Source organism: Erythrolamprus reginae, chromosome 5 (assembly GCF_031021105.1).
Source record: "Erythrolamprus reginae isolate rEryReg1 chromosome 5, rEryReg1.hap1, whole genome shotgun sequence".
NCBI classification, from domain to species: Eukaryota; Metazoa; Chordata; class Lepidosauria; order Squamata; family Dipsadidae; genus Erythrolamprus; species Erythrolamprus reginae.
The window spans coordinates 65,335,011-65,362,621 of record NC_091954.1 but is presented as its reverse complement, the minus strand read 5'-3'; the positions used below and the strand labels follow the sequence as shown (position 1 = coordinate 65,362,621).

Genomic DNA, 27,611 nt, shown 5'->3' with positions numbered 1-27,611 from the left:
CACAAGGTTTCTAAATGAATTTCAGTGGCTGATTTGACCTGGAGGGATGGATTGAAGGAACAATTCAAAGGAGTTAACTTTCCGTGCAACCTGCAGGTCAGTTTGGGTATGTTTTACCATTAGTATCAGTTCCCCCACCCTAATTTTGCCATACTGACATGGGGCTAGTTTGGAAGAATATAGGAATCCCTTTCTTTCCCCTAACCCCACCCCAAGCTCTCCAAAACCACAATCCTCACTGGCATGGAAATAAAAACAGTGGCCATCGCTAGAGCAAAAAATGTGGGCTGCAGTATGCGGCTGAATATGGTAGAATGGGAGTCCTCGGATAGGGGCGGCATACAAATCTAATAAATAATAATAAAAATAATATTTGGACAAGAAATATTAAATTGACTAAATCAACAACTTATAAAGAGGACCAATACAAAATGCATTTAGCACCGAAAGATTGGCTAAGATATACCCAAATTGTAATCAGGCATGTTGGAAGTATAAAGAAGAGCAGGGCATCTTTTTTCATCTATGGTGGTTATGTCCCTACGCGAAAAAGTATTGGAGGAAATTGAGGAAGTGATTACAAGAAATAACAGGTACAGTAATTGAATTTACGCCAGAATTCTTTTTATTAGGTATTATTAGAAGATCCTATGTAAAAAATATTAAATATCTAATACTACACATTGTAACAGCCTCAAGAATTGCTTATGCACAAAAATGGAAAGACCCACAGACACCTGGTGATGATATAATTCAAAAAAATATATGAATGTGCAGAAATGGACCGATTAACTATGGAATTAAATGATCAAGAGGACTCAGATTGTTATTCAACCTGGACAAAATGGTACAAATGGATACAAAAAAGAAATACAAATTCACAGTAAGAGATGGAGCATTACAAAGAATTATACTGTATGTACAATTGTGTAAATGTATTGTTCAAAAAAAAACAAAGGGAACACTCAAATAACACATCCTAGATCTGAATGAATGAAATATTCTCACTGAATACTTTGTTCTGTACAAAGTTGAATGTGCACAACAGCATGTGAAATTGATTGTCAATCAATGTTGCTTCCTAAGTGGACAGTTTGATTTCACAGAAGTTTGATTTACTTGGAGTTATATTGTGTTGTTTAAGTGTTCCTTTTATTTTTTTTGAGCAATGTATATAATATATCAATATGAATGTAAATACACTGCTCAAAAAAAAATAAAGGGAACACTTAAACAACACAATCTAACTTCAAGTAAATAAAACTTCTGTGAAATCAAACTGTCCACTTAGGAAGCAACACTGATTGACAATCAACTTCACATGCTGTTGTGCAGATTCAACTTCATACTGAACAAAATATTTAATGGGAATATTTCATTCATTCAGATCTAGGATGTGTTATTTGAGTGTTCCCTTTATTTTTTTGAGCAGTATATATGGATGTTGACCCACCTGTAAATACAATGATGTAAATGGTTTGTTTTTTTAAAAAAAATCAATTAAAAATATGTCAAAAAAACCAGTGGCCAACATTGTCATTTCGTTGTACCTCCTCACCCTCCACCTACAAGAATTCAAATTATCCCATTGGCCCAACATTCTCACTATAAACCATATTTCCAGCAGAGCTGAGGACATCCCACTATTAAGTCTGCAGGAGGGCTGAGCCTGCCTGCCTGCCTGACTGGGGCACAGTTTCCTTCAGCCTGTGGGGTGTTGAATGAAGTTGACCTTTGCGTTGGCCGGTCGGTCACTTTCATGTTGAGCACTCCCAGTAAATAAAGGAGCCAACAGAGGTTTCTTCCCACCCAGGCCTGCGCAAGCGTTTAGGCCCTTTGGCTTCGATTGCTGGCATCTTCCTGCTCTGGGTCTAGCGAAGAACTCCAACTGTTCAGCCCGAAAAGAAGACAGAGCAGGGGGATTAGCCGGGTGGTGGAAAGGAGAGGAGGTGTCATTTGTACTCAGTCACTTTAGTTCTTAACACTTGAATGATGTATGTTGCCCGTCTTTCATTATACTTCTGTGACAGGTGGCACTCCCATGGACGGAACTGGGCAGAGGTCAGCCAAGATGAATGCCCGTTTATCAAGCCTGAAGTAACAATGAGACCAGCCGCAAGGTCCAGACAGCGCTCCCGCCCCTGCCCCTCTTTTAGCCTTCCTTTTCCCTGCCACTGTGCCAGTATTTATAATAGCCCTCAGTGAAGAGAGAGAGAAATCAAACCTTGTCTCTCTCTTCAAAGAAAAGCGGCCTTCCCCTGCCACCGAGGGGCCTTCTTGCCAGGGTTAGAGCCTCATAAAAGACAGATTTTTTTTCCAGAATGGTGGGGGATCAATCTCAATGACTGCAACTTCTGGGATGAAGTGCTAAGCCTAAGTGTAAAGCAAAACCTGAGCTTCCTTCTTCAGGGAATGGGAAGGCAAAAGGGGATTTGCTTTCAAACTCAACTGAGCGGCTATTCAAAATATTGAACATATCCAATCAAATATCCAGTTTTGCTGAGAAAGATGTTGTTGGACCACAACAAGGCACATGGGAGTTACTTGAAAGTTATTTTTCTTGAGAAGAAAAATCCTCCCCCTCCCCCAAGAGTTAATATGCCTGTAAAGTTTATAATACATTTACCTAGAAGCGGAGGGGGAAAAACTTGGTCCAAGCCCTTCAAATTAACAGAGCTGTTTCTATCTAGATTTATTGGGCTAGTCCCCCAAGCCTTAATTTGATTGGATTGGATTGGATTGGATTTGTATGCTGCCCCTCTCCGCAGACTCGGGGTGGCTAACAACAGTAGTAAACAGCATATGACAATCCAATATAAATAGTTAAAAACCTCTATTAAAAAACCAAACATACATACAGACATACCATGCATAAAATTGTGAAGGCCTAGAGGGAAAGAGTATCTCAATTCCCCCATGCCTGGCGGCAGAGGTGGGTTTTAAGAAGCTTACGAAAGGCAAGGAGGGTGGGAGCAATTCTAATCTCTGAGGGGAGTTGGTTCCAGAGGGTTGGGGCCGCCACAAAGAAGGCTCTTCCCCTGGGTCCCGCCAAGCAACATTGTTTAGTTGATGGGACCCGGACAAGACCCACTCTATGGGACCTAACTGGTCGCTGGGATTCATGCAGCAGAAGGCGGTCCCTGAGATACTCTGGTCCGGTGCCATGAAGGGCTTTATAGGTCATAACCAACACTTTGAATTGTGACCGGAAACTGATCGGCAACCAATGCAGACTGCAGAATGCAGAATGTTGGTGTTACATGGGCTCTCGCAGCTGCATTCTGCACGACCTGAAGTTTCTGAACACTTTTCATATCTACATGACCAGCACCAGATTTTAAAAACATCCCTTTTCATCAAAAATCGATCAAAGGTCCTGGAAGAATTTAATTTAGAGGCTGGACATCTCTTTGCAAAATCTAAAGAAATCCATCTCCAGTGGGACCCCAACTCATTTCCAGAAAACTAGTGGGGGAAACGATAATCTAGAGCAATGACACTAGTTTTTCCTACTGACTTCTATGAGATTACCATTTCCAGAATTCACAGGTAGCACTGCTTTCAGCTGGGAACCCTACACGTTATAGTCCCAATTATTTCCTCCAGACTGAGGAAAAACTAAGTCACTGGAGGCAGTTTCCAGCTGGGCGTATATAACAACCCGAGAGCCGTTTGCCAGAAACTAAACATATTGTAGCTCTGGGGCTTAGCATCTATCGCCTTCGTCATGCTTCTTCTGTGCCCCTCTCGGTCATCCTTCCACTTGGAGAGGCCCCGTTGAATTCCTGCATTGAAGCGTACACATTTTGGCAATTAATGCAGGCTCTCGGGAGCAGACTGAACACCCCAGGCCTTTCTGAGAATCCCACATCCAGACTTCATGGTCCTGCCCAGATTGGCACATTTGGGTTGCCTTACTAATTTGGCATCTCTAGAGTCCCCTCCCCCCCCCACACAGAAGACCTTCAGTTTCTTTCTGTCTCGCTTTTTTAAGGCAATGGAGGGATCCCCTTTTGGATGTTACCTTCAAGGGAGGGGCGGCATACAAATCTAATAAATAAGTAAATAAATAAACAAATAAATAAATAAATAAACAAATAATAATAATAATAATAATAATATAACAACAACAACAACAACAACAACAGGACCGACACAGACTTCAGAGGATAATCAGAATTGCAGAAAAAACAATTGCTGCCAATCTGCCTTCCATTGAGGACCTGTATACTGCACGAGTCAAAAAGAGGGTGGGTAAAATATTTACTGACCCCTCACATCCTGGACACAAATTGTTTCAACTCCTACCCTCAAAACGTCGCTACAGAGCACTGCACACCAAGACAACTAGACACAAGAACAGTTTTTCCCCGAACACCATCACTCTGCTAAACAAATAATTCCTCAACACTGTCAGACTTTCTACTAAATCTGCACTTCTATTCTACTAGTTTTTCTCATCATTCCTATCACCCATTTCCTCCCATGTTGACTGCATGACTGTAACTTGTTGCGTATATCCTAAGATTTTTATTAATATTGCTTCTTCATTGCTTATTTGACCCCATGACAATCATTAAGTGTTGTACCACATGATTCTTGACAAATGTATATTTTATTTTATGTACATTGAGAGCATATGCACCAAGACAAATTCCTTGTGTGTCCAATCACACTTGGCCAATAAAAAATTCTATTCTATTCTATTCTATTCTATTCTATTCTATATCACATTCAGAAATAAAGAATTCACTTCTCTAAGCAGCCTGAAAGCCTGAAGTAGAGGGTAAGCATTGACCTTGAGCTGTCCTTTCTGAAAAACTGGATAGCTGCTCGGTCCATGCAAAAGGGACTCATGATGAACTGTAAGACCTTCCGATCCCTGTAAATTGGACCTATGCTATGAAATTCCTCCTGATCATTTCCCTAGGATTTATAGCCCTATGCATACAGCCCTGGTGCTTATATAGTAGTGATGAAAGCAGGGCTGCTATGGCCCTCAGAAACCAAAGAGTGGTGTAGGAAGGTTCTCAGCCACTCAAGGAATGGCTCTTAGGTCTAGTCCTGGAGGAACCCCAAATATGCAGGTTTGTTACCCCCCAAATTGTCTATTCCAGACAAATGGTGAGGAGATTGCTAGTGTCCGTCAGAGAGCAGGGAGGGAAATAAGGCTTCCAGCTAATTAGGAACTGGGAAGAAAACCAGATTCCATTATTTCCAAAATCACTGATAATAGAGCAGTGATGGGTTCCTACGGGTATGGTCAGGTACAGTACCGGTAGCAAAGGTTTGGTCAGGTACACAGTACGGTAGCAAAATTGTGATATTTTTCTCTCTCTCTTTTCCCCTTCTGGGCTCTGGGTATGTTTTTCCTATCGCACGCAGTAAATGAGGTTGAATGTGTATAATTTTAGAAGAGCTCTGTGTGTGTGTGTGTGTGTGTGTGTGTGTGCGTGTGTGTGTACATACACTTTATATAGTAGATAATCAGGAGTGGGCTACTGCCCGGATGGAGGAGAACGCAGTGGAGTAGCAAAAATGGAGCTCCACCCCAGAGCACCCAATGCATAAGCCACGCCCACAGTGTGGTAGTAAAAATTTTGGTACTGTAATAGAGTATCACTGTAATAGAGCATGTGTATTTAAAGGAAATGACTTCTTGTAAAAAGAAACTGTTTGAAGACATTCCCATGGATTTCAACATTGCACAACAGGCAGTCACATTTCTTCAGTTGCAATAAGTTTAAACTTAAAAGCACCTGCTCCCTGATCTTTGACTGAGTTCCATTTGTTAAACAATTCTTTTTAAAAAATCTCTATTGACTGAATTCTACTCTTCTATCTTGGGTGTAAATCTGCAACTCTCACCTGCACTTCTCAACTACTGTACAAGCAACTGAACTTCTCAACTACTGTACAAGCAACTGAACTGTAAGTTGTCTCCTAAAGCCTTATTAGGGCAATTTAAGCAGATCCAAGAAACTGGACAATTATTGTGATGAAATTATAAACCCGAGTTTATCAGATTTAGCTCTTGAGTATTTACAGCTCCGCCAGCCACATCCTACATTTTCCACTGAAAATCCCGGCGGGTTTTTATAATTGATTTCCAACGAAAACAGATTTGGAGATGCAGGACTTGTTTTTGTGGTGCTAGGGATAGATTGGCTTAGAAACAGAAGTTCTGAGAATGGAGGGATACTTTGAACCGAACGAAACAATTCATTTCAGAACGTCCCTTCTTGTCAAATGTCCACGGCGCAATTCCCGTTTCACACCCGATGCCTTTTTCCACAGGACCCGCAGAACAAGCTACCCCACTTCGGATGCTCAACCATCCCCTTCTAAGTCTTTTCATCTTCTGGTTGTTTAACCTGCATGCCATGACGACAGCAACGGCCTCGTCGTACCTACCCCATAACCATTTGCGGGGCTGCCGTGTTGGAAAAAAAGACATGGGCAGATGTCAAGATTAAGCGGGATCCGGGATCCGGCTCTTTGCGGTTACTCCGATGAATTGATTCCGGAGTAAATATGTGAAGCCTGGGAACTTGGGTCTGCTTATAAGAGTACTGCGGGAAGAGGCAATCAGCCAAGTCCCGAGCACTTTATTTCTCTACCTCGTCACTATTTTTTCATTTTTTCCCCTTGCTAAACAAACCATCCTCTATCCCACACAAAGAGAGAAAGAGAAAAAGAGAGCAAGAGAGCGAAAGAAAAAGAGAAGGAGAGAGAAAAAAGGAAAGAGAGAAAGAGAGAAAAAGAGAGAAAGAGAAAAAAAGAGAGAGAAAAGAGGGAGAAAGAGAAAAGGAGAGAGAGAGAAAGAAAAAGAGAGCAAGAGAGCAAAAGAAAAAGAGAGCAAGAGAGCAAAAGAAAAAGAGAGAAAAAAAGGAGAGAAAGAGAGAGAGAGAGGAGAGAGAGAGAAAGAGAAAAGGAGAGAGAGAGAGAGAAAGAGAAAAAGAGAGCAAGAGAGCGAAAGAAAAAGAGAAAGAGAGAGAAAAAAGGAAAGAGAGAAAAAAAGAGAGAAGGAGGGCGAGAGAAAGAGAGAGAAAAAGAGAGAAAGAGAAAAGAGAAAGAGAAAAGGAGAGAAAGAAAGAAAAGAAAGAGAAAAGGAGAGAGAGAGAGAGAGGAGCACCAGTAACACCTCTGGTCCATTTTCTGATCCAATCTCTGTCCCAGTTTCACGCCCACTTTTGCTATTTTCAAAGAGGGGATGGTGACAGTCTCATTCAATTCCCTGATATTTTTGGTGCCACAAAGGCTTTGCTTCAATTCTCCCAAACACAGAGGCCCGGTATATGGTCCCTTTCCCCTCGTTTCTCCACCTCCTCCCTCACTTCAGATTATTATTAAAGGACACCCCAGCAATCCCACTTCAGTGAGAAGGCTATAGAAACGGGCAAGTCCCAGACAGAAGGAGTAGGCAAAGTTGGCTCTTCTAGGACTTGTGGACTCCAACTCCCAGAATTCCTGAGCTAATTATGAAGTCCACATGTCATAGAAGAGCCAATTTAGCCTCTCTCTGGCCTAGAGAGGCGTTTGATGGTGGTATTTATTTTAAAACATAAAACCCACACTTCCTTGGCTGTTAGACTGATACACTGTAGCGAATGTAATTAGAAAGCAGGGCCAGGGTCTCCAAACTTGGCAATTTTAAGACCTGTGGACTTCAACTCCCAGAATTCTCTGGGAATTGAAGTCCACAAGTCTTAAAGTTGCCAAGTTTGGAGACCCCTGCTAGAGAGGGAACCGTCAAGAGGAGAGAGACTGAAAGCAACTTTCATTTCCTGAGATTCAGTACTCTACCACAATACAGTTGTCCTGCGAGAGGCGTCGGTTGGCGCATGCGTGCGGGTTCTTGCAAGTAGTCTCGCGAGAAATCAGCAGGGATTAAGAGATGGGAGGGGTGAGAAAGGGAAGGGTGGGAATTCCTTTTGTAACTTTTAAGTTTGCTTGCCGGGTTTTGAACGATTGGCAGCCCCCCCCCCCCCCCGCAAAATCATCATCTAAAGAGCTTTGGGAGGAGAAGCGCAGAAAGACCATCTATTTCTTTCAAATACAGGTGTAAATTAAACAGAGGGAAGCGACTTCCGATGAATACCTACAGACCCATCCTTTCCCTTTGAGACTACTTCTTGGAATCCATATAAAATCCATATACTGTACACTGCTAAAAAAAAAATAAAGGGAACACTTCAACAACACAATATAACTCCAAGTAAATCAAACTTCTGTGAAATCGAACTGTCCACTTAGGAAGCAACACTGATTGGCAATCAATTTCATTTTGTTGTCAGCACGTTCAACTGTGTACAGAATAAAGTATTCAATGAGAATACATTCATTCAGATCTAGGATGTGTTCTTTGAGTGTTCCCTTTATTTTATTTTATTTTATTTTATTTTTGAGCAGTGTCTTTTTCCTTGCTCCCCCGCCCCCATCCTTTTGGACCATCCATTTCTCGTCCCTGCCTCGTTCCCTGGTCACATCAGGTCGGTACCAAGAGTATAAAACGCCCAGCTTGCCTGCAAGCCACCCGAACCGACCTTTGGCAGACTTGCAGAAGGGAAGCCCCGCCGTTCCCGGGCCGGAGATCAGCGCCTGATTCCGAAATATCCCCCACGCAAGGCTCATGGGACGATGAAACGTCAACCGGACCCAGCACTTCTACTACGGCAGTGTTTCCCAACCTTGGCAACTTGAAGATATCTGGACTTCAACTCCCAGAATTCCCCAGCCAGCGAATGCTGAGTTGAAGTCCAAATATCTTCAAATTGCCAAGGTTGAGAAGCACTGGACTAGGGCACCGCTGTGCCAAAAGCGCCTTCTCTAACACAGATTGTGTCTGCTCTGTTTGTGCGCGCCTGCCATTGATGGAGAGCCTTCTCGGCCATTTGTCAAAAACCCAGAAACCTTAAAAGGAGAGAAGAAGCCTCTCTGGGTAAAAAGTCCAGAAAGCAACCTCACCATTTAAGATTTAGGATGGGCTTTCCCCCCCTTCCCCCCCCCGAAACCCCTCGTAGCGTTTGAGGCGACAAATCACCCAATATGGATCTTTTAAAATAGGTCACAGCATAAAGAGACTCCCAGAGAGCAATATAAGAAAAGGTGTAGGCGAGGGCTCTTTTTCAGGAAATAAAAACCCTTGTTTATTGTGTCGCCCTGGCACAGGACAAAATAAGAAGGGGGGGACGGATAAGTGTGGGCTTTTATTTTCTCTTGGCAGCAGCCCCCCCTCTCCAGATGGCATCAAATGCCAATCAGCCAGGGGTTATTGTACTAGGACCGGAAAGAGGAGGTAGGTGGGAAGAAATAAAGAGGTGAAATCCGCCCAAACCACCTCTGTAATTCAGGGGGGGGGGTGTTTGTTAGCACACTATGAACCTGTTTGCAGCACAGATCGCAAGCTGCCCCCCTCCCTTTTTAAAAATTTGCCATATTTCATGAAGGCACCTGTATTTTGGATCCACGGTCCAGGGCATAATAACCCCTTTCTTTCTGTGTCTCATTCATAATCCGAGACTGGCACATAAGGGAGTTACTCGAATTCATCACTTTTTCGCTACTCCCCGAGTAGTGCCGGGGAACGACGGGTTTGAAGAGGAAATAATTCCTCTGCTTTATATCCTATCTTAATCCGAAGCCTTGGGGTGCGCGACAGAAACCCCGTCTCTCTCTCTCTTCCTCCCTTATTTTTTTATTTTTTCCAAAAAAATAATAATTTGGGCTTCCCCGCTTCCTCCGTTTCTTTGTTTCCCCCTTGAAGGGCTCCCGTGTCTTATAGGGATAGTTAAATATATACTGTAATGCCTTGGGTGTCCAGTGTACAAGCGGGAGAGATCCGAAGCCCCTCCGAGCTTCGCCAAAGCGCTGGCGTTGACATACAGCCCCCGCGCCTATTGTTGAGCTCCGCAAAGGAAAAGGTGGTAGGAGAGATTTATTGAATTTCAGCTTAACAGACACGAAGCTTCGCGGGTGGGTCGTAAATAAGGCGGGGAAGGGGACTTGGGGAATTGAAGGTTTCCTCTCGGTACCAGAGCCTGGGCGTGAAACGGGAGGGGCGGCGGAGGGAGATGCGAGGAGGGTGATTCCAGGTAATCGTTTGTGGGGGGGACGGGGGGGGGGAAAGAAAAGTCACTCACCAGAACGACAAAACACTGAAGGTGCAAGAGGTTCATTCAGCTTGGCTGGCATTCTGGAATGTTCCTCATGCCCCCCACCCATCCCCTTCCCGGGAGCCAATCTGGTTGCGGTTTCAAAAGGAAGGAGGGATGGGAGGGGGGGTTGAGGGGGGGGGTGTCAAAACCCGATTTAGGTAAGTAGTGTCACCTGAAGTCGTGAGAGCTCTTCGTTTATAAACAAAGGGCCTTGGGATAGGCGCAGGCATCAGCAAGGCGAGTTACTGGATCATACTTACTCGAATACCTCCCGTCGCAGCCCCCCCCTCACTTGAAAAATGACCGTTCCCACTTTAGATTTAACTAGATACTAAAAAAGAAGAAAATGTTTTTTTAAAAGGACCCTGCCTCCAAAGGAGGGCCGTAATTCCGAACTCGATGTTTTCGTATTTTTCTCTCTTTGCAAAGCCAAGAGCAACGGAGGAAAAACGTTTCCTTTTTTTTCCTTTTCACCTGCCCTCCTTTGAAAGAGAGCGACCGAGCAGTGTCCCAGATAAATCTCCCCTGCCTCTCTGGATCCCTTACCACATTCTGATCTGTCCTAGCCCTTCACGAGAGGCAAGAAATGACGCGGCCCCCCTAGGCTCCAAAGTCCTTCACCTCCAAGAGCAGCATTTCTGCTTCAGATTTTGTGGTAGCCGTAAAAAAGAGGAAGGAAGGAAGGAAGGAAGGAGGGAGGGAAGAAAGAAAGAAGGAAGGAAGGGAAAGAAAGAAAGGAAGGAAGAAAGAAGGGAAGAAAAAAGAGAGAGAAAGAAAGAAAGAAAGAAAAAGGAAGGAAGGAAGGAGGAAAGAAAGAAAGAAAGAAAGAAGGGAAAGAAAGGAAGGAAGGAAGGAAGAAGGGAAGAAAAAGAGAGAGAGAGAAAGAAAGAAAAAGAAAGGAAGGAAGGAAGGAGGAAGTGAAGAAAGAAAGAAAGAAAGAAGGAAGGGAAAGAAAGAAGGGAAGAGAGAGAGAGAAAGAAAAAGAAAGAAAGGAATGAAGGATGGAGGAAGGGAAGAAAGAAAAAGGAAGGAAGGAAGGAAGGAAGGAAGGAAGGTTATTGTGGGAGAAAAAGGCGGGGGGGGGGACCCTTCCTTGTCCGGATCATCTGGAGTTTTTAAGGGAGATGAAATATCTCCCTTCCGTTCTTTGGTGGCCCTTTTCTCTTGAATTATAGCCCGAGCCTACAAGAGGACTGCGCCTTCTCGTTTGCTTCCCCTGTGCTGTCCTCGAGGTATTACCGGGGATGATATATTTTCTAAAGCTCAAGCTTCAGCTCTTTGAATGTACTATGCAGAAAATGATGTAGTAGCATTAACAGCAGCAACAATAATAGTAATAGTAATCTAGTGAAGGCAATGCACGGGAAATAAATTGGTCACAAAGCGGCGGGAACCAAGAACGCCAATTTAAGTATATTGTGGAAGTAAAGTAAAATAAAAATAAAAATCAAAAGTCTGCCCTAATTCTTAGGTCTGGACACAAACGCTACAGCAATATGGGAAACAATTCGTTCATATTTGAAACAAGAACCAAAACAAACAACCCCTCCCCCACAAAGAAATAGACAAAAATCGTTATTGAATTAGTCCAATCATACAGTAGACAACGGGAGAGAAGTAATATAACCCAATAACAAGTCCTTCTAAATTGCATTATTTTAGATTAAAATAATACCCCGAACTGGGACTTTTATTTCTGAACTCTTACGTAAAGCTTACTAAGATTAAAAATCGCACAAATTGTGGGCAGCCACTGATGGAAGCTTCTTTTGAGCATCGCAAATAAAAAAAGGCACATTCTCATAACTTCGGGAAAATAGAATGCATAAACACGCATGCAAAATTAGAATAAGCTTTGGACGAAAAATAATCCTTACCTTGTGATAAGTTCATTCCTTCTGCCTTTGGTTAGAAATAATAATGATAATGATGATGAGGCCAGTACAATTTCTAAAAGTCTAATAATCATCATACCGAAAGACGGGAAGGGGGGGGGAGGGAGTAGGAACTGGAAAGGGAAAGGATATTGATGGGATTTTGGAGGGTTATTTAATTTCTCCTCCAACCACACTGCATTATCCTGATGTAATAAAGCCAGGCGGTAATGTTATTTTAAAAATATATACGTCCAAGCAAATAGTGGGGACAGAATATGACAAGGGTATTTCCACATTATAATTCAAGTGGGCTCCACCTACCCTCCGCCTCCCAATTAATGGCCTAACCAAGTTGCGAGGGAGAGCCTGCATTGGCCAGACTTGAAAGGGAGCGAGGAAGAGGCAGGCAGAGAGAGAGAGAGGGAGAGAGAGAGAGGGAGGCGAAAAGGGTCAGGATCGCCTCCTTAGTCAACAATCACTTGTTAGCCGGAGTCAATTACCTCGCCTCCGTTTCTCTCGCTTGCTTTTTCTGCCCCAGCCGGAGGAAGAAGAGGCTGGCTGGGGAAGAGAGACACCCCCACCCCCTTTTGCTGGGGAAGAGAGAGAGAGGGAGGGAGGGAGGGAAAGAGAGCGAGAGAGCGAGAGAAGGGGGCATCTGGAACTACCGGGGAGGGGTGTTTCCTAAAACAGCAGCTGCGAGGAGCAGAACCAGCTAAGAGAATAAAGTGGGAAGAAGCGCCTTAGCCCCCTTTTTCCCCCGGGCAGGACTGCAGATTCTTCTCTGGCCGTCCAGCAAGGGCTCCTCAGCCCCTCTTTTATCCCTCCCTCCCATGGCCATCAGCCCTGCCGTAGGGTAGCCCGGCCGCCGCTTGGGTTAGGTTGGGGGGGCTCTGGTTTTCTTTTGCCTTTTCTTTCTTTCGGCGCCCCCCCCCAACAACCTAGCCTGCTTCCTCTTGGCTTTTCCGCGTTGGCGATCGGGGGGCTGTCAAACCAGGAAGCGAAAGGTGGGGGCGCGCCTCGTTTGGGGGAAAGGAGAGGAATCCTCCCAAACTGCCCGGCCAGCATGACTTCCAAAGACGAGGGCAAAGCCGGCTCGGTGGAGGAACGCCGGAGAAGCCCCCTGGACCACTTGCCCCCTCCGGCCAACTCCAACAAGCCCCTGACGCCCTTCAGCATCGAGGACATCCTCAACAAGCCCTCGGTGAGGAGAAGCTACACCATCTGCGGGACTGCCCACTTGCTGTCCGCCGCCGACAAGCACCCGCCGGCTGCCCTGCCCCTCTCCAGCCGGGCGCTGCTCTCGCAGACCTCGCCTCTCTGCGCCCTCGAGGAGCTCGCCAGCAAGACCTTCAAAGGGCTGGAAGTCAGCGTCCTGCAAGCGGCCGAAGGTAAGGCCACTGACTACCCGCGGGGCCCGGTGAACTCGGTCGGGCCTCCATCCCTTTGTAAGCGGCGGGCAGGGGCGAGAGGAGGGTTAGAACCGGGAGTTGGCAAGGTGGCGTTTTGTTTGGAGAGCCTCCGCTGAGAACTTGCCCGAGGCAGCCGGCTCGAGAAATAAGAAGTCGGGGGCGAGCGGCTTCTTGGAAACCAACCGGGGGGCGGGGAGGTTATGGCCCTAAAACAAGGAGCATAGCATTAGCATTTAGACTTATATCCCGCTTAACAACGCTTTACAGCTCCAAGGTCGGTAAAATGAGGACCCAGGTCGTTGGAGGCAATAGCAATACCATTTAGACTTATATGCCGCTTCACAGCGCTTTACAACCCTCTCTAAGCAGTTTACAGAGAGCATTGTCCGTAGGTCGGTAAAAGGAGGACCCAGATTGTTGGGGGGCATATACTTACGTCTTGTCTATAAACCGCTTAGAGAGGGCTGTAAAGCACTGTGAAGCGGTGTATAAGTCTAAATGCTATATTGCTATTGCCCCCAACGATCTGGGTCCTCATTTTACGGACCTTGGGAGGATGGAAGGCTGAGTCAACCTTGCCAGCCACTTCCACCTGCCCGACACTCTAGGTTGGTCGGACCCTTTCAGAGGGAAGCGGGGAGGTTTTTGCAAATCTACCTCTTCCTCTTCTGTCTCTCTCCTTCCCCTTATTTAGACCTTGGCTGGATTAAGTAAGCAACCCTCGCGCGAAATCTGGGCGATTTCTAGAGCACCCATAAGATTTCCGCCTCCCACCTCCAATACTGTATATCCAAAAGGGGTCCCAACGCCTTGCATCCTTGTGGCCTGGGAGGCCGGGGCCTGGGGTAGCTGGGGCCTCTCCCTCCTCTCTCTCTAAGCCGGGAGAGTATGATCTTGGCCTGTGCGCCTCAACATGGTTTTCTTGGGGGAGGGGGGGCTTTCCCAGATAGGCCGGGATGGGCCGCGTGGCTCTTGTCCTCCCCTCTTCCAGTCCTCTCGGGCCCCGGTTTTTGGGAGAGGAAGTCTGGGCAGGCGGGCCCAGTTTGCATGGAGGGGGGGGCGCTTACTGAAAAAAAGCCATTCTTCTACCCGTTTTTGCAGGAAGGGATGGGATGACTATTTTTGGCCAGAGGCAGACCCCCAAGAAAAGGAGGAAATCCAGAACGGCCTTTACCAACCACCAGATCTACGAACTGGAGAAGCGCTTTTTGTACCAGAAATACTTGTCCCCGGCCGATCGGGACCAGATCGCCCAGCAGTTGGGCCTGACCAATGCCCAGGTGATAACGTGGTTTCAGAACCGCCGGGCCAAACTCAAGCGGGACCTGGAAGAGATGAAAGCCGACGTGGAGTCGGCCAAGAAACTGGGACCCAGCACCCAGGTGGATATTGTAGCCATCGCGGAGCTGGAGACCACCCCCGAAGGGAGAGCCAAGTCCCGCTCCCTTTCGCCCGCCCGGCCCAAACACGGATTGGAAGGGAATAACGGGGGCCTCCAGCTCTCGCCGGCCTCTCCTCTCACGGACCAGCCGGACAGTAGCAAGGACTGCTCGGAGGACGAAGACGTGGAAATTGACGTCGATGACTGAATTGGGGACCTTGGTGATGATGGCGGTCCTCCTTCCCTCTTCCTTCTATTCTCCCAGCTCCTTCTTCTTTGGCCTCGCCAACAAAAACAAGCAGAGAAATGCCCCGGGCCTTTCCGCTCTCTCTTTCTCTCCCACCCCCGTCCGCCCCCTTCCCAACTCTTGGCAAGGAGAGAACTGCGCCCCTCCGCGCTTCTTCCTCAGAAGCCCCCCCCGGGGGGGGAGGAATGGGGTGGGGGGAACCCGCCGGACTTTAGAAGGGATTGGAACTCACTTCCTTGACGACTCGGTTGTTTATATCCCTCCCAACAAAAGCAATAAGCAATATAAAATAATCACACTTGTGACCATGACAACAACCACCACCACGACGGTACGATAGTATGAATCAATATCCCGACAGCTGCCTAAGCTAAGGTGGCTCTCACATTTGGAACTGTGCAATTATGGGTAACTTCTGTATAGATATATTTAAGCAAATGTATTGGATACTTACTTTTTTAGAGGGTTTTTTTTTTCTTCCAAAGTTAATAATATACATTTTTGTTGTTTATAAGAGAACTCATAACCTTGGAATAAATACCATTACTTCAATATGTTGTTTAGGAAGTTATTTTGCTTTTTTTTAAAAAAAATTACTCCATGTAAAAATTAAGTTGGACTCTGGCTAAGCAGCCTTTTCCTTGCATGTCTCTTATATGCACGATCTTTATTTAATTTATTTAATTTGGTTTATTTTACCTTTATTATTTGCTCCTGTTTTTCTGAAATATTGCGGGGATATATCCTCTATAGAAGTTTGAAATATATACTTTTTTTCCCTTCCTACCCCTAAGCATCTAGGATTTGATCCCAAGTGAGATTCTGCCTCATTTTATCAATTAAAAACTATTTTTACCATTTATTGCTACTGCTGTGCTTTTATTTAAGAAAAAGAAAGGCTGCCTTTTGCATTTTTATATGAAGGTGATTTCAGAAAAGAATCTACTTATTTTGTACTCTTTTTTAGAATTGTTTTGCATGCTAGAAAAATAGTAAGACTATTATGATTGCTAATAATAATATAAATAATAAATAAGAGATCCTACATCAACAAATGAGAATATTAGCACTATAAATATAAATGTACAGATTTTTTTTCTTTGATCTGTAAAAACAAGAGTTTCAAAGGCCTGTTTATTTAAGTTGCCACAGAGACAATGTTGCGGTCTCTTAAAGTTGTACAGATGAGATTTTTCCTAAACAATAAAACCTGTAAAAATTTTAATATATGGATTTTTAAGGTTTTCTTTGAGAATTACGTTCTTAGAAAGCCAGAAGGTTTGGGGTTCGAATTTAATTCCTTAAATGCTTTAAGAGTAGTGAAGTTTGCTTTTTAGATACAGAAGGGCAGAAGAAGTTAGCTGTCTTTTTGAGCTAATTGAGTAATTAACAAAAAGAACCATGCATTTCAAACCAACCATAATCGGCCAAGGAACAAAAGTAACATCGGGAGATGTGCCCTAAAGAAATAATACTTTAGGATGCGCGATTGTGGAAGTTACCAAATGGTGCAACTTCCATGGGAACAAAACGGGGTTTTGAAATAAGATCTGTGTGCCTCTGTCTGTGTATTTGCCCACATATATTTATTTTAAAATCTAGCGTAGAGGTGAGACGTTTATGAAGCAGATTTCTCTGTGTTGCATGCAGAATTATCACATTTACCCGTTAGAGTCCACTTTTATTTGTGGATTCATTTCTAGCAAGGTATTTTTTTTAAAAAAAAATGCAAAGTTATCTATCGCTAAACCATGCAACTACTGGTGCGGATTTTTTTAAAAAAGGGGGGAAAGAATTAAATCACTTGCTTTTGTAAGGGGAGCGAGAAAGAAACACAACACCTATTGAAAATCATGAACCTCACCACCATCACCTAATTGTCAAAAGCGGAGCTGGGGGAGAACTTTCAGGTAAATATGTTGGTTGATTATCAATTTCGGGCCAAACGGTCTTTAATTTCCATCCCTTCCTTTTTAGCCTTTTAAACTCAGCTCGTTCCGGGGTTTGTTTGTTTTTTTGACCATCCAACGCGTGTTTTCCCATTCTTGGTGAAATTTATGTGAGAAATGCAAACCTGGCGGACCCCGCGGCCAAGCGATGGAGCGGGAGGGGGGCAAAAAAAGAGGGAGAACTGGGGGTTCCAACGAAGGGGGGGGGGCGCCGCGAATTTCGTGTGCGCGTCCCGGGGAGGGCTTGTGTGTGTGTGGGGGGGGAGCAGTTTCTCTCAGGCGAAATCAATCTTTCTCCCCTTTGGAAATGGATGGCGTTGTAATTTTTAGCGTAAAGCATGAAAACTGGGGACAAATGAGGCCTCTTCTGTGAAGTGACAAGCGACAATGGGGCCTGCGCTGCCTCCTGCGGCTCGCCGTGCTGAAAGAAGCGTGTGCCTCCGTCGTGGAAAGGACCAAACCGCTTGGAGACCATATGGTTTTTGAATTTTCCTCACTATTTCCAGACAATTTGATGGATTAGGTTAACCCTCCCTTCCACTGTTTAACTCCGCAATAATGGGAATGGAGCGCTCCTACTCTCTGCCCCCCTCCTTCGTCGTCCCCCCCCCCTGCACTAGGGCATCTGTGCCTTTCGAAGGGCGCTTTCATTCTTCTCCTTTCTCTCTTGGCATTTGAAACAAGTCTATGAATTACAATGAAAGGCGCTTTCTTTGGTCTTATTTGGGACAACACTTGTCTTTTCTCGCCCCCCTCCCCACTTTGCATCTACAGGGAGGAGGGGGTCTGTTTGCCAGGGATTTGTTTGACTTCTGTCCAGATACCACGCAAAGCCTTCAATCTTGTCCTTAAGTGTTTTTATGCTAAGCAGGCATATCGTAAAGGCTGAGAAACTGTGACATTTATGTGAGGATCTAGTTAAAGGGCTTTATTTGTTTTCTTTATCTGTTCTTTCCCTCCCCCCTTCTCCACAGATTCCCTTTCTTTCTTCTTTCTCTCCCTCTCTCCCCCTTCCAGCTTTCCTTCTTTTGTCTTCGGATGGATTTAATGAGGCTGCAAAAATGCTACAATTCAACGGAAGCAAGAAATGTGGTGCCTTTTGAGAAAGGAAAGAAAAGAAGAAAAAGGAAAGAAAAGAATGGGTGTGGGGAGAACCGAGCAGGAGTTCATTTGGAGCTATTGACTCCAGAGTACAAGAGAGATACACACACAGAGTGAGACAGAGATGGAGCCAGAAGACTCACACAAGTTTTCCACACGTGGCTAAGAAGCAGAGGTTTGCAGCAGCGCGTTCTTCCGGCCTACCAGTTGGTGAGGTTTGCTCCTCTAAATTATTTGCGCTGCAGTCAGGTAGGTTGCACGGAAAGAGACAGAGACCCGATCCTGAGATGCCCGGTTGTCTCCAGAAAGCCGATCCCCGAAGCTCCTTTTCATTCCTGGCGGCTTCCCACTTCATTCGTGGCCCTCTAATCCACGCTTGCCTCCTTTTCCTTGGATCTTCCAGAAAAGACAGACAGACAGACAGAGACAAACAGAGTCAGAGACAGAGAGAGGTGGTCAAAACGAACCTATCTGGACAAGGGGAGTTTTTGTTCTTCTAGAGAGGAAGGAACCGGAGGGTTAGACGCCTCCTTCCGTTTGTTTGCTTTTCCTATCAGTTTATTCATTTCATAGGACGCGGCTATGTCTTGGGGCGGGTGGGGGGGCGGGTGTTTCTTCAACTTTCTTCCGAAGGGGCGACCCCCTGCCTTGCCTCTTTTTTCTCGCAGTTGGCCCACAGCAACTGATCAAACCGGGAAAATTACTACAACGCAACCAAGGAAGGATGGGGTGGGGTGGGGCGGGAGTGAAGGATATTTCGATATTATCAGGGTTCAGATTGCACCGTTCTCCTGTTGGCCCAGCTCGAAGCTGACGGGTTATGCATGCTGCTCAAAAAATAAAGGGAACACTGAAATAACACATCCTCGATCTGATGAATAAAATATTCTCATTGAATACTTTGTTCTGTACAAAGTTGAATTTGCACAACAGCATGTGAAATTGATTGTCAATCAAGTGTTGCTTCCTAAGCGGACAGTTTGATTTCACAGAAGTTTGATTTACTTGGAGTTAGATTGTGTTGTTTAAGTGTTCCCTTAATTTTTTTGAGCAGTGTCTTTTCCGAGACCGGCGGAGATTTATGAAACGGGGAATTCAGGCCAACAAGAGACATCTTGACACCAAGGCGTGCCAAAGTTGAGTGGATGTTTGATGAAAATCCCTAGTCGGCAAAAGCCCCGGAGATTTTCATCTCTTGCCAAGGGGGGCGGGGGGGGGCGGGGAGGAGCGCTGTGCGCTTTGGAAACCAACCAGGCGATGTCCCCGACCAAAGCGGCCAGGTCTGAGGGAGGGCGAGTTTTCTACTTTGGAGAGAAGGGGGAACTTGAAAGAAGCCTTTTGCCCGCTCAGGGGTTTTTTTTTCGCTAGCGTGACTTTGGATGTCACTGGCGAGTCGAGACGAGCAAGATGCCCAGAAACGATCCGGTGGTGAAATCTACGGACGTGAACGTGCGACCTGAGGCACACTTAGGTGTGGAAAAAACTCCCACTGAACTTCTACGGGAGACGGCCCAGTAAAAAAAAAAAAGGCGCCGTGGGAGTAGCGAAGCCTCGGAAGAAGTAGCGCCAAAATAGAGCCCCTTTTTTTTGCACCCAGGGGCCTTTGGTTATTCCGTTGAGTGTTTATAGGCCCAGAGCTCTGCAGCTGACTCTGTGCAGCCTGTCCGTCAACCGATATCCTCGTCACCAAAAACAAAAGAATAAATTGTGTATCCTTTAAAAAAAGAAAAGAAAAATAGAACTCGAGAGACGAGCTTGGAAAGGCTGTACTGTATTGGGAACTCCGTTCTGCCATTTTTTTTAGGGTGGGGGGGAGCCGAGGGAGTCTGGGATTCCTTCCCTCAGCAACAGGCCCCGCCTAATTTCTCCCAAGTTGCCAGAAGCCCCGTCGTGAGCGGCGCCTTGTTTTCTAACCACGGGCCCTGCGGCCTCCTTTTCTTCCCTCATCCCACCACCACCACCACAAACAACCCCGGTTCCTCCTGAGGGAGCCGAATCCCGCTCTGAGGCGGCTCGCTGGGAGGAGCGGGGGAGGAAAGGCGGGCGGGAGGGAGGCGCGTTTGGCGCGTCATCTGGCATCGCCGCTTTCCCCCTCGAGTCTCTGCGCTCGGCGAAGCGGCGGTCGCGCGGGGGGTCATTGGCTCTTGTACGACGCGCTAGATTAGCTTCCGAGTCCGTGTTGGGAGCGCGTGTTTGGCCCGCGAAATCTGCGCCGAGGCGTCGCTCTTCTCCACCGGCCGCTGCGCTTCTTCCGGGCTGCCTCCGGGACTTGCGCCCCGGCTTGGCCACCGATGGGTGCGCGCTCAGCCCAGCCGACGCCCGCCAAAGTGGGCCCCGGCCAAGGCCGCCTGGCCCCAGACGCGCCCTTCTCCACCTAGCGCTTCGTCTCTCCCCCTTTTGAATCGCCAGGTTGTTGTTTTTTTCAACCCGGGAGGTGCCCGAGAAGGCGTGTCTGCGCGCGAAAAGGGTCTGTCGGAATGCTCGGGTGACAGGATCCAATCCCGACGCAGCCAATCTCCTCAGTCTTCCTTTGGAAGAAAAGGCGCCATCGCCTCTGCCATTTCTTCCACACCTAAGCATGGGGATATTCTGAATTTCCACCACTTTTTGGTGGTGGTGGTGGTGGTGGTGAAATACGTCAAAACCCGAAATGCCCCTTTCACTCTGACGCGAAGTCCTGTCTTTGTGGCTTCTAGTCAGATTGGACTCCCCAAAGGTAACCGCAGGCACACAATCACGTACACACACACCCTTCCCTTCTCCAGCTGGGTTGAGGGAGAGAGACGGTTGAGTCAGTGAAATTCAGTTCCTTATTTTATGAGGTGTCAGGGTTGATGTCAGACGTGGCAACGATAACTAATACTACCGTCTGAAAGACCAGAACGTGGTAATTAATCCCAAAGACTTAAGTGTATTTTAGTTCAGGAGGAAAAAAAAATCACTAATTCAATCGTCCGGAAAATTGAAGTTTGATGCATGAGTCCCTGTTGAAAGGGAAGGTTCTTTCTCCCCCCCCCCTCCCTCATTCGGATTCTGGGATTGAAGTCTCATCTCGCTCGCTCCCCCCCCCTTTCTTCTGGCATCAGTGTGTATATCTACATACATGCACACAAACCCTGTCTGAAAGACACGGTTCTTAAATGCATAGGCAAGCAATTTAATATGTTGGAAAAATTATATCATGCAAGATCCCATGCAAGTTAAATTGGTGTGAGACTGACCCAAAATGGAATCCTTGGATACCCTCCTCCTTCATCCTAATTTCCTTTCAAATGAATATGCATAGTTGAAAATGCAATACAGGACCGCTTGAAAATAACTGAATACATCTGAATGAAATGTTATGGGATTGTGCTACTTAGTATGGCCATGTGTCATACAGTATAAATGAATAATCAGTTACCCACAAATGTGTAATATGTGAAACTCAACTGGAATACAGAGAACTAACATAGGTATGTCTAATTATAACTGCTCTATCAGTTATAGCTGATAGGCATACAACTGTACAATGATGTTGCTAACCAACATCAGCTAGTTCACTGAAGGATATCCAGCAGAAGATGCCCACTACTACATCCATGCCACATGCAGAAGGATGTTTGAAAGACAGCATCTTGCAATTTTAATGCAATATTTCCACCAGTCAGGATGTTTCAAAGACTCCCACAGCATCTTCCAACTGTAATGCAATATTTCCACCAGTCTCAGATCAGATTCACACTGTGCCTCTTTCAGCCCATGAGCAAAGAGCTTCTGCTAGAGGCACCCACCATAGGAGATGGAAATCTAAATTCTATTTAATATGCGATGAAGCATACACATACAGCCTGCAATTTCAAACTAGATCTAATGGCTAATATTAGACACTTCCTTTGTATGGTTATATAATCCTGACTCCTTTAACTCCCGCCCCCCATTAGCTGATGCCTGTAAACAGATGCACAGGTTCTGTGACCTAACCTTTTACATCTGTTTCCATACATCAAGGGTATTATTTTTTGAGATGCAGATCTTTGGCATGTCTTCTGCTGTTATTTAGACTGCTAAACTGAAGGGTCATCAAGTTTCTCAGAGCTGTTTTATCCTGTACTTTGCTTCTTCTTTGAGAGATGAATTGAGGGTTTTGTGCTTTGGAAGCATAGTGTAAGTGCATTTCAAACAAATGGGCAGGTAAACATCATCCCTGATTTACTCAGTTTGCAGTTTGATTTAGGCAGCTGATTTGACAGAGGCAGGAGATGCGTTTAGATCCTAGCTTTGCTACAAGCTCATGGGCTGCATTCTCACAAGCTCTAGCTCACAAGCTCAAGTTCTAAAATCTCACAAGCTCAAGCTCTAAAATGGTTTTATGGTTTAATAGACTGTGAGAAGCAAAGTATTGCCTGATCATTTTGGATCAAGTAATCCACTAGTCATGTTGGATTACTTTTCTGTTTGTATGGGCATTGCATGTGAACATGCTAATTTGAATGAGCTCAGCAATTCTACAGTTTTGAGCAAAACATTTTCCCAAGGTCAATTCCACCTATGCAAAGAACAAAGAACCCAAGCTTACAGCAGATCAAATAATTAAGTTTTCCTTGAGTTCAATGATCTTATGTTCCTTTTGTGCCACTACAGTACTTTATACTAATTTTCCTGGGGGGGAAATCCTCATTTTTTTCAACCTGAACCTCTCCAAATGTTTAGATCATCCTTTTATCCTATCAACTAAAACACACTACATTGCAGATTCCACTTCAAGTGTGTATTTAGATTTTGAAGAAGCCAGGCTGCTCAAAATACAAGAGATACCTGTTTTCCCATTCCCAATTCAAAATACCCAGTATTCAAGCCTGGTTAAGTTATTTTGTTTAAACAAACAACTACAGGAGGGGTACCCTATAAACAAGTTTTCTAAGAATTATACTAAAAAAAATTAGGTAATGATTTGCTGCCCCTTGGTAATATCTCAAATAAAGGAAAGCCTGGAGTTGCTTTCCAATCACCCAACAACAAAGTGAATCCTATTTTCTGATAGGAAAAAGGTCACAAAATAGCCATAAAATGCCTAAGTGTTGGAATATGTCACAGACATAGCTGTGATAATTTTATCATTTAATAAACCAAAAATGCAACATGCTCTATTAAACAGGACAGAATCCTGCTCTACTGGAATATTTGCAACTTCCCAGCAATTTTTCCCATATCTGTATGAAAGAGCAAAGGATTTATCTTGCAAGAATGGTGACAATATTGTTGCTACGATGTTAGTCTGAGTTGTTCAAGCATGCAAATAATCACTATGTATTTTGTCTATAATCTTTATTTTTGCCATTGAAGTCCTCATGCATTTTAATCCGCTGGTGAATGGCTATTCTGCTTAACAGCAAAGTACTGTACTGTAATTGGTCTATTGAAAACCTTGCATCAGATGAGACTTTTCTGCATAGCTTACCTGGGATATCGAGTATGGCAGACTGATTCCAAAAAGACTTTCAAACACAGCAAGCAATTGATGGGTTTATACAACATAGTGTGGTAACAGAAGCAGCCCAATTTCAGAGTTACACCATTTGCTAATCCATAAAAATAATATTAAACTTGGATGCAACTGAGCTGATGAAGAGTTTTGAATGAAAGCAGCCCTTTTTCTCTTGAAGAATAAAATAATCCAGGAGGCCTGTGTTTTTGTTTCATAAACAATGTTCTATAGTAATATTTCATGATTTTGTTTGACATCAAATTTGGAGAAAAATAATTGTGCCACCTCCTTTGATTGGTACCTAAATTGGACAGCATACTTCTTGATGCTCACAGTGTAGGTACCCCTTGTGTATTTACAATCCAAGGCAAAGACGCAAAAGAAGTAGAAGAGGCAGGTCTTTCCCTCTCATTTCAGAGAGAATCTCATACCCACTCCATTTCTGGGCATTAATTTTACTGCACAAGGTATATTTGCCTTATGGTAGCAAAGGCTTTCCCAGGTGAAGATGTTGGCCAGTTCCTGCTCCAAACCTGGTTTCTGCTTCTTTGAAGGAATACGGTAATTTCTCCAAGCTAAAATAAATAACTTCCCTCTCCATTATTATAGGCACTCTTGAAATTCGAATACTACCTGCCTGATATTAGATGATAGTGCCAAAGGAACGCAACCATACTTGGGAAGGTGTAAGAAATATTGTCTATGGAAAAGGAGGAAATTTTGAGTTAAGTTGACTTCAAAGGAATGCTTTTAATTTCTCTCCCCCCCCCCCACTCCAGGCAGTCATTAGATATAGGAGCCAGACAGTATGAAGAAGTGATTAGATTGAGACTAGGGGAACTTCTGTTCAGCACTTTTCTTGACCATGGAACTTAGTGGATAATTTTGGGTGAATCACTTTCTTTCCTACATCTATCCAGTCACAGAGTTGTTATTGTTAGGATAAAATGAGGCCTGATTCACCAATTTGTTGGCTTAAAAGCCTCAATGGAAAGAAACAACCAATATTTGACCTTAAGTAGTCATTCTGTTCAATCTTCTGCTTGAATTCTGAAAAGAACAACTTCTAAAGCAGAATTCAGAAGTTGCAAATCATTATTTCACCAGAACATCATGGTCTGGCAAAAATCTCCTCCTTAAAGCCATATGAAGGGATCTACAAGCACAAAAAAATGGAGGATGTTTCATTGATTACAATTGTGACTTTCAGATCACTAATATTAAGGATTCTGATCAGTATAAAAAAGCTAGCTATGAGGACATTTGGATAATTTATCATATTTATCCAAACTGCTCTATCAAGCAAGTTCATTCAATGGAAGTGGTTTTTTTATTTGTTTGTTTGTTTGTTGGATCTTATCCACCTGATCTACTCATGAACACATTTGGCATGAATCAGAAGTTAGAGAAATAATTTGATTCATTTGAATTAATTAATTGTTAAATCAGTTTATTCAAGTATTGATAAATCTGTATACGATCAGTGGCAGGTGATATTGAAAATCCATGGGAATGATGGCTGATATCAGTTATTGTTTGGGGGGGAAATATAGTTAGAATGGTATTCCTCCTAGATCAGAAAATGTCTTTCCTGGGAGACACTTGAGATTAAAAACCTATACATTTTTATTGGTTGTTAAAGTACGGTAGTAGTGAAAATTTACAACACATCAACTCAAATGGTACGTTGCATTTCTCTCAAAGTTGCACATTTCATTTTCAATGAAACATTTAGCACTTATTCTACTCTGTATACAATTTATCATTTTTATGAATTATAGAAGAAAGGTTGTTTTTTAATTAAAATATTTGTTTTTTTAATTGTGAATCAAAAAGAAAATAAAGCTGACACATAGGATACCTCAGTAAATGTAAAACATGGCTCTTCCTTACTATACTTAATGTCTGTTTACTTATCAAATTCTTAGTCATGGGTTATTAAAATCTCTATTGATAGTTTTAATTTTGAATCACGGTGTGGGGGTTTTATTATTCCTGTGACAATGTCCCTCACTCAGTGCCCTCTTGCCATGTTCTTTGTGATATTCCTTGTTCCTCCTATTTTCCTAACAGCAACTATTCTGCAAGTTGGGTTGGGATGAGGGAGAGTGATTGGCCCAAAGCTTCCCAGCTGACCTTCATACCTAAGGTAAGAATAGAACTCATGATCTCTCCGTTTCAAAAAAGGAGCCTTAACCACTAGGCTGAACACAAGAGGCAATATTGAAAACCATGTACAAATAGTCCTCAACTTACTATCAGTCTGTTAATGACTGTTTCAAGTTACGATATACAGTACAGTACTCAAAAAAAGTTACTTACAACCCAACCTCAAAATTACAAGTGCTGTAACCACCCCTGTGGTCACAAGTGATTGCATTTCAGGCAACTGGTGACTGCCTTGCATTTCTGACTGCAAGCATCCCAGTCATGTAATCCTGTTTTGTAGAGTTTTTCCATTCCTCCCCCACTGCAAAGAACCTAATGCAATTGGTTAAGATTCAGATTTACAACCTGCTATTCACTTAACAATTAGGGTGAGTCACTTAATAACCATTGTAAAAATGGTCATAAACTCAAGTCCAGTCATGTGGTGATTCAACTTATGATCGCAACAACTTGCAATCAAAAGTCTGGGCTCAATTGTGATTGTAAATCAAGCACTACCTGTATACCATTATGAGCATTCAGATTGGATACAAAGGCATATATTTATTTATGAATAAATGTCTGAGCTCCTAAATTCTGAAACATACTGTTAGTTGTGACCTCATCAAATGCATACAAGGCTAAGATCCATCTGGCCCTGTATTGTGTTTCCCAAGTGATCAACCTAATGTTCTTGGAAATTCACGATCAAGTTGGGATAATGTTTGTGTTCCTGGCAGAGATGACCCATTCTCCTCAGTCTGATTAAAATGGTGTGATTTTAATTCCCAGGAGGGGAATGCTGTAGATGAGAGCCATTGTGAGAGCAGAACAGTTGATCAAGCAGTCTAAGCATTAACATACTGTTCTGTAGTGGCAGCATCTGGCTGATTTTGTCAAGGTTTCAAAGTTAAGCAGGGTCAAACCTGCTTAATACTTGGAGGAAAGACTACCCGGAAATACAAGGACTGTAGATTAGACTGGAAGACAATAGCAGATCATTCCATAACTTTGCCAATCAAAGCATGTGGATATGTCCATAAAGATGACAAACTTAACCAAAGGACAGAGCGAGAAAATCAGATCTATTCCAGTATTATGCTGGTGTAAGCTCCTCTTTCTCTGGCTGCTCAGAGTGAAAATGAAACATCAGCACAAGCCACACACAGTTGTTCCTAATATATATCAACCTTCAAGAGAAAGTAATCAGACAATTGATTGCAGGTCAGCTATAAGCAGAAATTGATGTGAGGAGAGGGTCAGGAGAGGTCTTTCTAAGAAAAGTGACAAAGTAACCAGGAGACACAGCTCTATGTTTTACTGCTACAGCTGGACAGAGAACAACAGAGCCCTCTCACTGGCCTAATATTCTATAGCATAGATTACACTTTCCCATATACAGTATTCCTCAGATATATGGAAACCTACAATTCTCATCAATTTCAGACACTAATCACTAATAATAATTATCTGGAAATAATAGAGGCTGCAATCCAACACATTAGAAGAGAATCAGGGTGAAACAAGATTAAAATGCAAGTACTGCACATCCAAAATATGAAAGTTATCTCCTCAAAAATGTATGTGTATACTGTATTCTACAAACAAAAGTATCTGTTACAAATTCTGTCAGTTTCATGTAAATAGACTAAAAGCTGGAAATGCCTAATAAGCATATACCTATGCAAAAATACACAGATAAATATATGAGAGGGAGGGAGGGAGGGAGAGAGGGGAAGAGAGATCAACTATATGTTTTATCTGCTTTTCCTTCATTATTCACTTACAGTTATTGCAAGCTGTAAAGATCATTAGCTCCTTTATTGTTCTCACGAAAATGTTATCAGTGTGCCCATTTTACTGACTGAGCATGAG

General features: G+C 43.9%; 1 protein-coding gene across 1 annotated transcript; it reads left to right on the top strand.

Moving 5' to 3' along the window:
* Nucleotides 1-13,097: 13,097 nt before the first annotated feature.
* Nucleotides 13,098-15,032, top strand: LBX1 (ladybird homeobox 1). The gene is made up of 2 exons (XM_070754020.1): nt 13,098-13,422; nt 14,545-15,032. The coding sequence occupies exons 1-2, from the start codon at nt 13,098-13,100 to the stop codon at nt 15,030-15,032; spliced, it is 813 nt and encodes a 270-aa protein (XP_070610121.1).
* Nucleotides 15,033-27,611: the final 12,579 nt, after the last annotated feature.

Excerpts from the sequence above, each read along its gene's own strand:
- LBX1 (XM_070754020.1), top strand. The coding sequence starts at position 13,098 with ATGACTTCCAAAGACGAGGGCAAAGCCGGCTCGGTGGAGGAACGCCGG. Across the intron at positions 13,423-14,544 it reads CGTCCTGCAAGCGGCCGAAG|GAAGGGATGGGATGACTATT; the intron begins GTAAGGCCACTG and ends CCGTTTTTGCAG.